Here is a 12,989-nt window from a genome sequence, read left to right as displayed (position 1 = left end):
GATTTCTATGTCTTAGTTATCTTCATTAGTTATATACACACACTCTATTCTCACCCTCCGCGGGTGGTCTCATCCACTTTCCAAGCTCGGGTCCTCTACCAGAGGCCAGGGAGCTTGAGGGTTCTGCGCAGTATCCTTGCTGTTCCTAGGACTGCACTTTTCTGGACTGAGATTTCGGATGTTTTTCCAGGGATCTGATTTAGCCACTCCTCCAGTTTGGGGGTCACAGCCCCTAGTGCTCCGATCACCACAGGCACCACTGTGGCCTTCACCTTCCAAGCCTTCTCCAGTTCTTCTCTGAGCCCTTGGTATTTCTCTAGTTTCTCATGTTCCTTTTTCCTGATGTTGCCATCGCTTGGTATTGCCACATCCACCACTACGGCTTTCCTCTGCTCTTTATCCACCACCACAATGTCTGGTTGGTTCGCCATTACCATTCTGTCAGTCTGGATCTGGAAGTCCCACAGGATCTTGGCTCGCTCGTTCTCTACCACCTTGGGAGGTGTTTCCCACTTTGATCTTGGGGTTTCCAGTCCATACTCCGCGCAGATGTTCCTGTATACTATGCCAGCCACTTGGTTATGGCGTTCCATGTATGCTTTCCCTGCCAGCATCTTACACCCTGCAGTTATGTGCTGGACCATCTCAGGGGCCTCTTTGCACAGTCTACACCTTGGGTCTTGTCTGGTGTGGTAGATCTGGGCCTCTATGGCTCTGGTGCTCAGGGCCTGCTCCTGTGCAGCCAGGATGAGTGCCTCTGTGCTGTCCTTCAGCCCGGCCCTTTCAAGCCATTGGTAGGATTTGTTGATATCAGCCACTTCAGTTATGTTTCGGTGGATCATCCCGTGTAAGGGCTTGTCCTCCCATGATGGTCCCTCTTCCAGCATCTCATCCTCTGTGCTCCACTGCCTGAGACATTCACTCAGCACGTCATCTGTCGGGGCCTTATCCTTGATGTACTTATGGATCTTGGATGTTTCATCCTGGATAGTGGCTCTCACGCTCACTAGTCCTCGGCCTCCTTCCTTGCGGCTAGCGTACAGTCTCAGGGTGCTGGATTTGGGGTGGAACCCTCCGTGCATGGTGAGGAGCTTTCGTGTCTTAACATCTGTGGTCTGTATCTCTTCCTTTGGCCACCTTATTATTCCTGCAGGGTATCTGATCACTGGCAGAGCGTAGCTGTTTATTGCCCGGGATTTGTTCTTGCCATTGAGCTGGCTTCTTAGGACTTGCCTTACTCGTTGGAGGTATTTGGCTGTTGCCGCATTCCTTGTTGTCTGTTCAAGGTTGCCGTTCGCCTGTGGTATTCCAAGGTACTTGTAGTTGTCCTCAATGTCTGCTATTGTTCCTTCTGGAAGTGAGACCCCTTCTGTGTGGATTACCTTGCCTCTCTTTTTCACCATCCTCCCACATTTTTCGAGCCCGAATGACATCCCGATGTCTGAGCTGTAGATCCTTGTGGTGTGGATCAGCGAGTCGATGTCTCGCTCACTCTTGGCGTACAGCTTGATGTCATCCATGTAGAGGAGGTGACTTATGGTGGCCCCGTTCCGGAGTCGGTATCCATAGCCAGTCTTGTTTATTATTTGGCTGAGGGGGTTCAGACCTATGCAGAACAGCAGTGGGGACAGTGCATCTCCTTGGTATATGCCACATTTGATGGATACTTGGGCAAGTGGCTTCCCATTGGCTTCAAGGGTGGTTTTCCACAACCTCATCGAGTTTGCAATGAAGGCCCTTAGAGTTCTGTTGATGTTGTACAGCTCCAAGCATTCAGTGATCCATGTGTGTGGCATTGAGTCATAGGCTTTCTTGTAGTCGATCCAGGCTGTGCACAGGTTGGTGTGTCGCATTCTGCAGTCTTGGGCGACTGTTCTGTCTACCAGGAGTTGGTGTTTGGCTCCTCTGGTATCCTTACTAATGCCCTTCTGTGCTTGGCTCATGTATTGACCCATGTGCCCATTTATCTTAGCTGCGATGATGCCTGACATGAGCTTCCATGTTGTGGAGAGGCAGGTTATTGGCCGGTAGTTGGATGGGACTGCACCCTTTGAGGGATCCTTCATTATCAGGATCGTTCGCCCTTCGGTTAGCCATTCAGGGTGAGTCCCATCCCTTAGCAGCTGGTTCATTTGTGCTGCCAGGCGCTCATGGATTGCAGTGAGCTTCTTTAGCCAGTAGGCGTGGATCATGTCAGGGCCAGGTGCTGTCCAGTTTTTCATACCTGAGACTCTTTGTTGGATGTCTGCCACTGTGATAGTCACTGGATTCTGTTCAGGGAGGTTGCTGTGGTCTTCCCTCAGATCCACCAGCCACTGTGCATTGCTGTTGTGTGATGCCTCCCTCTCCCATATCCCTTTCCAGTACTGTTCAGTTTCCAGCCTTGGTGGGTCTGCTCTGCTGTTATTACCCTGCCATTGAGAGTACACTTTCGCGGGTTGTGTTGTGAACAGCCGGTTTATACGTCTGGCTTTGTTGTCTCTGGTGTATCTCTTTAGGCGGCTGGCCAAGGCTTGTAGCCTTTGCTTGGCAGTTTCGAGTGCTTCAGGTATGGGCATCTGGCTGTACTTCTTGGGCATTGGTCTTTTCATTGCACCTCTCTGGGCCTCTGTCATTTGGCTCACTTCCCTCCGAGCTGCCTTGGTTTTTGCCTCCACCCTTCGTTTCCATGGTGGGTATTGTTTCTCATGGCTGCCATGGTTGCTCTTATAGCCAAGCACCTCTAGGATCACTGATGCTGAAGCGTATACCAGCTCATTGGTTTCCGTGATTGTTGTGGTAGGGATCGCTCTCAATGCTGCATTCACATCTTCCATGAGACTTTCTGATGGTACTTCACTTAGCCGTTGTAGTGGGGTTCGGGGTTGCCTGTTTAATCACGCCATGATCTTATCTTTCAGGTCAGTTGCTGCCTCGCTCAGCGTATCTGTGCTTATTGGGGCTTCGTACCCAATTTCCGGTTGGGGAGACGGTGAAGCCTCCCCTCTGACCTGGCGTCCTGGCTCCCCCTTGCCGTAGCATTTGTGTTGCATCTCGTCAATCTCAAGTTGTGATAGCAGTTGCCGTTTGTGGATGTTGGAACACTGAGCTACTAGTTGCTTTGCCGTCAGCCTTGAATGTGGGTTTCTCCGTTCCCATTCACCACACATTCTTTGCATGTAACCCCTCTGACTAGGGTTACTTGAGTAGTAGCATTCCAACAGAGCCTTGTTCGCGCATCTCAGCCATTTCTTTCTTGTTCCAGTAGCCCACTTCTCGCCAAGGTGCTCTGGTTCCCCAACACCTGACGCAGACCTTGTTAGACCGGGCGACGTCTGAGCCGGTATCTCATGTGGTTCATTGTCTATATATATATATATATATATATATATATATATATATATATATATATATATATATATATATATATATATATATATATATATATATATATATATATATATATATATATATATATATTGTCCAGTTCATTGTCTATATATATATATATATATATATATATATGAATGGGAACGGAGAAACCCACATTCAAGGCTGACGGCAAAGCAACTAGTAGCTCAGTGTTCCAACATCCACAAACGGCAACTGCTATCACAACTTGAGATTGACGAGATACAACACAAATGCTAACAAATGCTACGGCAAGGGGGGAGCCAGGACGCCAGGTCAGAGGGGAGGTTTCACCATCTCCCCAACCGGAAATTGGGTACGAAGCCCCAATAAGCACAGATACGCTGAGCGAGGCAGCGACTGACCTGAAAGATAAGATCATGGCGAGATTGAACAGGCAACCCCGAACCCCACCACAACGGCTAAGTGAAGTACCATCAGAAAGTCTCATGGAAGATGTGAATGCAGCATTGAGAGCGATCCCTACCACAACAATCACAGAAACCAATGAGCTGATATACGCTTCAGCATCAGTGATCTTAGAGGTGCTTGGCTATAAGAGCAACCATGGGAGCCATGAGAAACAATACCCACCATGGAAACGAAGGTTGGAGGCAAAAATCAAGGCAGCTCGGAGGGAAGTGAGCCAAATGACAGAGGCCCAGAGAGGTGCAATGAAAAGACCAATGCCTAAGAGGTACAGCCAGATGACCATACCTGAAGCACTCGAAACTGCCAAGCAAAGGCTACAAGCCTTGGCCAGCCGCCTAAAGAGATACACCAGAGATAACGAAGCCAGACGAATAAACCGGCTGTTCGCAACACAACCTGCGAAGGTGTACTCTCAATGGCAGGGTAATAACAACAGAGCAGACCCACCAAGGCTGGAAACTGAACAGTACTGGAAGGGTATATGGGAAAGGGAGGCATCACACAACAGTGATGCACAGTGCCTGGTGGATCTGAGGGAAGACCACAGCAACCTCCCAGAACAGAATCCAGTGACTATCACAGTGGCAGACATCCAACATAGAGTCTCAGGTATGAAAAACTGGACAGCACCTGGCCCTGACATGATCCACGCCTACTGGCTAAAGAAGCTCACTGCAATCCATGAGCACCTGGCAGCACAAATGAACCAGCTCCTAAGGGATGGGACTCACTCTGAATGGCTAACCGAAGGGCGAACGATCCTGATAATGAAGGATCCCTCAAAGGGCACAGTCCCATCCAACTACCGGCCAATAACCTGTCTCTCCACAACATGGAAGCTCATGTCAGGCATCATCGCAGCTAAGATAAGTGGGCACATGAGTCAATACATGAGCGAAGCACAGAAGGGCATTGGTAAGGATACCAGAGGAGCCAAACACCAACTCCTGGTAGACAGAACAGTCACCCAAGACTGCAGAATGCGACACACCAACCTGTGCACAGCCTGGATCGACTACAAGAAAGCCTATGACATGGATCACTGAATGCTTGGAGCTGTACAACATCAACAGAACTCTAAGGGCCTTCATTGCAAACTCGATGAGGTTGTGGAGAACCACCCTTGAAGCCAATGGGAAGCCACTTGCCCAAGTATCCATCAAATGTGGCATATACCAAGGAGATGCACTGTCCCCACTGCTGTTCTGCATAGGTCTGAACCCCCTCAGCCAAATAATAAACAAGACTGGCTATGGATACCGACTCCGGAACGGGGCCACCATAAGTCACCTCCTCTACATGGATGACATCAAGCTGTACGCCAAGAGTGAGCGAGACATCGACTCGCTGATCCACACCACCAGGATCTACAGCTCGGACATCGGGATGTCATTCGGACTCGAGAAATGTGGGAGGATGGTGACAAAGAGAGGCAAGGTAATCCACACAGAAGGGGTCTCACTCCCAGAAGGAAGAATAGCAGACATTGAGGACAATTACAAGTACCTTGGAATACCACAGGCAAACGGCAACCTTGAACAGACAACAAGGAATGCGGCAGCAAATACCTCCAACGAGTAAGGCAAGTCCTAAGAAGCCAGCTCAATGGCAAGAACAAATCCCGGGCAATAAACAGCTACGCTCTGCCAGTGATCAGATACCCTGCAGGAATAATAAGGTGGCCAAAGGAAGAGATACAGACCACAGATGTTAAGACACGAAAGCTCCTCACCATGCATGGAGGGTTCCACCCCAAATCCAGCACCCTGAGACTGTACGCTAGCCGCAAGGAAGGAGGCCGTGGACTAGTGAGCGTGAGAGCCACTATCCAGGATGAAACATCCAAGATCCATAAGTACATCAAGGATAAGGCCCCGACAGATGACGTGCTGAGTGAATGTCTCAGGCAGTGGAGAACAGAGGATGAGATGCTGGAAGATGGACCATCATGGGAGGACAAGCCCTTGCATGGGATGTACCACCGAAACATAACTGAAGTGGCTGATCTCAACAAATCCTACCAATGGCTTGAAAGGGCTGGGCTGAAGGACAGCACAGAGGCACTCATCCTGGCTGCACAGGAGCAGGCCCTGAGCACCAGAGCCATAGAGGCCCAGATCTACCACACCAGACAAGACCCAAGGTGTAGACTGTGCAAAGAGGCCCCAGAGACGGTCCAGCACATAACTGCAGGGTGTAAGATGCTGGCAGGCAAAGCATACATGGAACGCCATAACCAAGTGGCTGGCATAGTATACAGGAACATCTGCGCGGAGTATGGACTGGAAACCCCAAGGTCAAAGTGGGAAACACCTCCCAAGGTGGTAGAGAACGAGCGAGCCAAGATCCTGTGGGACTTCCAGATCCAGACTGACAGAATGGTAATGGCGAACCAACCAGACATTGTGGTGGTGGATAAAGAGCAGAGGAAAGCCGTAGTGGTGGATGTGGCAATACCAAGCGATGGCAACATCAGGAAAAAGGAACATGAGAAACTAGAGAAATACCAAGGGCTCAGAGAAGAACTGGAGAAGGCTTGGAAGGTGAAGGCCACAGTGGTGCCTGTGGTGATCGGAGCACTAGGGGCTGTGACCCCCAAACTGGAGGAGTGGCTACGACAGATCCCTGGAAAAACATCCGAAATCTCAGTCCAGAAAAGTGCAGTCCTAGGAACAGCAAGGATACTGCGCAGAACCCTCAAGCTCCCTGGCCTCTGGTAGAGGACCCGAGCTTGGAAAGTGGATGAGACCACCCGCGGAGGGTGAGAATAGAGTGTGTGTATATATATATATATATATATATATATATATATATATATTTTTTTTTTTTTTCATCTAATGTCAGTGTGTCTGTGTGAACTCCTTTATAGCTTTCTGATTCTCTCCGCCGATGAAGGGTCTTGAGTTATCATCTATATTTGTTGTCTCATGATTTGGTAAAATGTGAAAGATGAAGGTGTTTCTTTAGATTTGAGAACCAGTAAAAGATTATCAGACTGAACACACCAAGAAATACTGCCAATTATCAAAGCTGTCTTTTTCAGTTTCAGTTTATATTTAGCATTGATGAATGATGTAGCACCTGTCTGATGGATTTGATTAGATTAAATCAATAACAACCTGTAAAGGTTTGGATGGCTTAAGGTTAATGTTTTAGTTTAGAACACCGCCAGGCACCACCTAGTGTTTACACAGAATATTACAAGCTCCCCAAAAAATTCAAAACAACATTCAAAATGTGATGAGTTTATTTTCAGCGTCATGCACGAAAATGTGTTAGGCAGTAACAGTACGGTATTCACACAGTAAACCAAGGTTTGACTTAGAGTTATATTTTCATTTTCTTCAAGTCAACTTTAAATAATAAATTTATTGAGTCTTCTTATCACAAGTCATTCTGTAAAATTTTATCAAATATTCATCATATTAACTCCCTAACAATAAACCGATCCAAAATGGAATAAAGTAAAACGAGTCAATCATTTTAAACCTCAAAAACAGCAGTGAACTCACAATACATGATAACAATACAAATTGAGTGGATTAAAATAGTGATGAGGCAATAGTGCACAAAAATAGGACAAGCTAGCTTAAGTAGGAAAGAGTTAATTCCACACCAGATATTACTCCTAATGAAATGTGTTTTAAAGAAAATTACACATTAATATTACACATTCCTATACTTCATGACCCACTGTAATGCTCTGGCTTTTGCTATTAAACTAAAATAAATGACAAATAGGTTTAATTATTCATTAAAATAATGTTAATGGAAGTCTTTATTATAATCACAACTGCTATTAAATAATAAGTGAGTGGGATAAGTAAATTTTAACTCTAGAAAATAGAGAACTCAAATCCAAACAAACCAAAGACAAACAAATAAACATAACACATTATCCATTTTACTCTATACAATATTGAGGTGTGTGCTTAATGCAACTGAAGAGTGTACCGTAGGGCTGCTGTAGGAAAGAATGTAAACAGGGCAGAGTAAAGTGGTTAGGAACTGCTCAGTAGTTTTCACTGTGTCAAATTCATGCACCTCTCCAAGTTAGCTTGTAGTCATTTATTAAGAGCTTTAGGAGGGCCCAGTAGCAGCTGCAGCTTTGTTATTGAACCCATAAATTATTTATTTAAATAAAAATTACGCTAAAGTGCATTGTGTCTGAAACTAGAGCTTCCAGTAATTTAGATGCTGATGAATGATGTAAACATAATGCAAATGCTTTTATTGCATGGGAATATTAAATTGGCTCTCTTTTATTGGAAAACTAGTTTTTGAGGAAACCCCCCTGAAATTCTGGCTGTAGCAGGTAAGTTTATCTCCTCAGTTTGGGATGTAAGAATGAATAAGCCTCTGTGACTAATTTAATGAATGTAATGTCCATGTCCACCATTTTTTGTCACTGAGAAAATCCGTCCAACGTGCAAACCTCTCTGACAACCTGTCCGAGCTGTATTGGATGCGTAGGGTGCTTTTCTTGCCATGTTAGTAGACCTGCACGTGCCCATGCAAGGAGGTAGTGTTCCCCCCACAGTCCACATACTGGTACATCTCCTGGGAGACCTGCTCGGCGTGGCCAAAGTACGATGTTGTCACCGTCACCCTGAGGAGTAAACACAATTAAACTACCTGCAGCAAAGAATGAGGTTGTTGAGGCTGCTACTAGTTCCTGCAGCAGTGTCGTAATTCTATAAGTTTTCAGGGGAAGATCTAAAGAAAAGTTATATGCATTTAAACTCTTAAGGGGGCTAATCGAGAACTAAGCCCTAATATATGCTTATAATGTTTTTTCTAATTCTGGTCCATTTGCCTCATCCTCCAAAACTATAAAGTCACAAGCCAAACTGGTTTCTAAAATACGCACATCATCACTTTCGTTATCCTTTTATTGGGATAAACACACTGTCTTGTCTTCTATCAATCAAACCTGCAACGCAATTACCTGCATTCACCAGTAGGCTTTGTTGTATTTTATCTACACAGAGGAGCATTTGACTAAAGACAGAAAGCTTATAATACTCATTTTCTTTCTTCTCCATTTTCACAGTAATTCAGTCTAATAGCGCTTGGCTAACAAGCCATTACTTGGCTTTTACCACAAAAGATTAAATCAACTAATACAGTCTATTTCGGCTGTAGAAGAATGCTTGCTTTGCTAAATTTAATCAGTGTAAAGGAAATTGCATTTTAAATACAACTATACTTACTGCATCATGACCACTATGTTGTGGACTTTAATAGTTGGCAAGGTGCAATAGTCACTGTAGGAAAATAATTATTGAAGATCATTATTAAGAAAACTTAAAACAATCAAAAATACTTTGTAAACTGTATTTTTAGGATTTCTTTGAACATACTTACAACATGTAACTCATCTCATCAGCAATGATGGTGGGAACGGTGTAATCGATCTAAAAACAATTCAAAACATTAAAAGGAATATATGAAATAAATGAAACCCTGACGTATGATGTGCTTGTCCTGTTTCTTTTTGGTCAGTGGTGAGAGGTGGCTTTTTTTCCATATGTAATGTTGCTTTAATGGGACTTAAACATCTGTTTGAAGTGACAAGTGTACAGAACATACTTGATATTATTTTGTGCAGGTCAACAATGAGCTGATGTGTAGTGGAGATTAAAAGTCTACTGCGTTTTACACTCTCTTTCTTGCATTCAGCAGTTTTTGGGCGCAGTGAGGACTTTTTCTGTGTATTGACCCACCTGCTGTTCATCCAGAGGTATGATCACTGTGCTGTTGCTTAACTTGGCCTTTCCTATCACCGTCTTGGAGAATTGCACTTGTGCTGTGATATTAGTCACGGATATCGTGTAGTAGTTGTTATTAGTGATGTTCAGAGTGCTCTGAGGGGAAAAGGATAAAAAAGTGAGGAAAGTACATCAATATTGTGCTTGATGGAAATCCAACAAGCAGTAGCTGTTAGTTGGCATTTGTTTGATGTCTGTAGCAACCACAGGTCCTTGGTGACATCTTAGGAAAAATCTTTATCTGCTAAATGCATCAGTGTCACTAGTGTACTGTTGGCTGTGTTCACAGTTGCCTGAGATTGGATTAGATAAAGCTTTGTAGACTTGAGTTGCAAAGTCAGGTGATAAATCTGTGTTGCAACATGAGCAGAGCCTTTCAGCCACTGTTATATATAAACCGGACAACGAAACTCGGGCTAATATAATCATATTGTTTTGTTTTAAACCATGCTAATTAATAAGTAAAATAAAAAGTAAAATTAATCATCTTACTGTAATGTTGAGATAGACAATTCGTTTTTCCTGGTCATAGGAGACATAAGCAGACTTCACTCCCACATAGGAGACATCAATGGAGCGAGGGAATAAGAAGAAAACTGCCAGGCCACACAGCAGCAGACAAAGGGCAACTGATATTGTGACATACAGCTTTCTGTACAGGAGGTAAAAGAGAACTGAGACCCTGAAACCAGCCGATGGGTTAAGTCTGTCATGCAATTATTAGCTTTTCATGACACAGCCCTTTTTTTATAGATTAAGCAGTTTAAGAGCTGACTTACGTCCTGCTTGGCCGGAGCCTTTGATCACTGTATGGAATCAGAGCTACAAGCTGATTTTCTTGACCTGGTGATTAGTTGAAAAAGAAAGGAAGGTGATTTTATTGTTAGGCTAAGAACTAGGTTCTGTTTTATAGCATTAAGTACATACAGACAAACGCTAGAAGGCGTGTTTCTAACTATTCCGGCCCCAACCACTGCTGACTAAATGAAGTGTGTTCAGTCAGTGTGAAGGTGAAACCACCTGTGTCCTCCCTCCGTCTATCCTCGCCTCAGATGGTATCTTCCAGCTTCTGTCTGACTGAGCACACCTGCAGCTAGCAGTGGTTAGGGCATTTTCTGTCAGAACAATTATGGCGGAGTTCTGTAGTTTCACCGTGGTTTCAATTCATTGTATAGAGAGAGGCGTGTGTGAGGCTGTGTTTGTTTTTCCACACCCAGTTCTGATTAAGCAAGTTTTTAGTCTCTAGGACACTTGATAGCGCCACTTTTTACAGGCTTTAAATTCCTACTTGTAACAGTTGTGGAGGATAAGTTCTATCTGGACTGTATTACCTCGGGGGATTCTGCCGGTGCCCTGACACGTGGGGCACGTTACGCTGTCGCGTCCGGTAAACTCCACGTAGGGGAACTGAGATACGTCTCCATTCTTTCCATCCTCCTCCGTCTGACCGTCTCTGTACTCGCCTGCAGCCGTCAGAGCATCCTGACTTTCGTCTTTGTGCTTGGCCAAGTGTGACTGGGACTTGCCCATAGCTGCAATTGTCTGTGTTCAGAAAAAAAAATAGCAAAATCAAAGAGGAACCTAAACAGCAGGGCAAGCTGACTAACCACACAGCAATGTTTGAATGTAAAATTGGATCTGGAATGTTTCCAGGTGACATTTTCCAGTAGACGCCACTTCAAGTGGTGTGCTGTCACAGTGAAAACCCTCCTCAGTGTGCTGCTGAAGAGGTTTTCACAGTGCAGAGACTTGTTTTCCGTTTGTAGTCTGTTAATAAAAAGTGTTCCATATATTACAAAAAGTCATTATATTTTTGAAGTATCCTAAAACAATGACCATGGCTTTACTACGGTTCTTTTAGGGTTATTCAACAACATGTTGGATATTCTTTAATGTTGCTGCCTCATCAATTAACCAACATAATTAAAGCTAGAAAATAGACCAGACTTATGGAGAATATGATCAAATGTGCTACATTGCGGTTTTTCAGAATACTAAACACAACATACTTGATCATACAGGACTATTTGAATTGTTGTTTAGTGTCTATACAACTCTTGTAAAGTTACTGCATCATAAATATGTATACACTACAGTATCTCTCTACATACACATATATATGAATATTTACTATATTTTTCAAGCTTCATGCAGCTCAGAAATTGATGCCAGCTCACAATAAGTGCGTTTATCTAATTAGGCCCAACAAATTCCCTTTGTTGCCTGGATTTGGCTCCGACTGTCATCCACCAAGTGCGGGTTGGACAAGAGGATGAAGGCCCCGTATGAAAAAGGACAGCTAGACTGATGGGTGCGGGCTTTATGAGGATCGACCTGTCTGACAGTACTCTAGTGAATATTTAACCTGGGTTTGAGGAACGGCTTTGCAACAGCTTACTTTTCTCCAAACCAGTTTCTGAACCGGCTCGCCTGAATCTGGTCGGTTTTTAGTTTATATGAATGGATGGTTTTGAGTCAGATAAGGCCCCGTCCGTTATTCACACTTTATGGGTCACTCCTTTGAGCCCAAGCTGTCGTGACTTACTGCTACAGTTGCAGCATAATAAAGTCAGGCCCGCAGGCTGTCGGCCGGTGATCCCGTCCAGGGTGCCTGGCTGCTCTAAGCCCTGATCCCAGGCCAGCCACCATGCTGCCGAGAACACAACGAACAGGCCACGGCGCCGCCATTCCCACCAGCGCGCACACGTTGGTCCTCCGACGCCATCGTGTCACAATGACGATCTAACAAACATCAGCTGTGACCACGTCCATCTCACACTGAAATTTCAGATGCGCAGGAATCGGCAGCCGCTCGGTAAAACGGAAGCGCATCGCGGCAGAAGCCGTGAGACGTCGTCCACGGGCCACGCTGGAACTCGGAGCTGTGGGTTTTCTCTGCTTAACGGGGTCTTACCTCGGGAGCTCGTTGTCTTTTATTCGGACTTGTTTGCCATTCGTGGTGCCTTCGCCGTTTTGTTATGGGTCCAACGCCAGAGAGGAATGCAGGCGGTGGACACGCCCACGCCCGCGCTGATTGGTCAGAGCCCTGTTGACGAGCAGCTTCCACCATCCGGCTGCAAAGAGGCGCAGTCACGTGGCGCCGTCCACGTCCTGTAGCGGTCTATAGTACACGGAACCATAGCGACCTGTTACCGTGACTGGCTGCGACTGAATACTATAGCACTGTATGCAGCAAGTACTTAAAGCAGAAATGTGGCTTAACTGTGGAGATGAGAATATTTACTTGCAATGAAATTACACTGACATGCTACATTCAGCTGCTTTAAATGTTAATACAGTATATACGATTTGTATTAAATTCCCCTACACAGCTGATAACCCCATTTTGGAGACAACGTCCTGCTTGAAAATGTTGTCAGATGACAGAAACATGCC

At 45.1% G+C, this 12,989-nt stretch overlaps 1 protein-coding gene across 1 annotated transcript; it reads right to left on the bottom strand.

The window, feature by feature from the left end:
* Positions 1 to 7,051: 7,051 nt before the first annotated feature.
* On the bottom strand, positions 7,052 to 12,667 carry tmem106ba (transmembrane protein 106Ba). Its single transcript, XM_029130070.3, has 8 exons — positions 12,508 to 12,667; positions 10,925 to 11,135; positions 10,373 to 10,436; positions 10,086 to 10,245; positions 9,549 to 9,689; positions 9,190 to 9,239; positions 9,036 to 9,089; positions 7,052 to 8,431 (listed from the first exon to the last, which is right to left on the bottom strand). Exons 1-8 carry the CDS (start codon positions 12,661 to 12,663, stop codon positions 8,314 to 8,316), a joined length of 954 nt encoding a protein of 317 aa, XP_028985903.2. The 5' UTR covers positions 12,664 to 12,667; the 3' UTR covers positions 7,052 to 8,313.
* Positions 12,668 to 12,989: the final 322 nt, after the last annotated feature.

Source organism: Betta splendens, chromosome 16, assembly GCF_900634795.4.
Source record: "Betta splendens chromosome 16, fBetSpl5.4, whole genome shotgun sequence".
NCBI classification, from domain to species: Eukaryota; Metazoa; Chordata; class Actinopteri; order Anabantiformes; family Osphronemidae; genus Betta; species Betta splendens.
This window is presented reverse-complemented; position numbering and strand designations above follow the sequence as displayed.

Coding starts and splice junctions, on each gene's coding strand:
- tmem106ba (XM_029130070.3), bottom strand. CDS start 12,663: ATGGTGGAAGCTGCTCGTCAACAGGGCTCTGACCAATCAGCGCGGGCG. Junction 10,437..10,924: donor CACCGGCAGAATCCCCCGAG/GTAATACAGTCC, acceptor ACTAATCACCAG/GTCAAGAAAATCAGCTTGTA. Junction 9,690..10,085: donor TTGTCTATCTCAACATTACA/GTAAGATGATTA, acceptor TTTTCCCCTCAG/AGCACTCTGAACATCACTAA.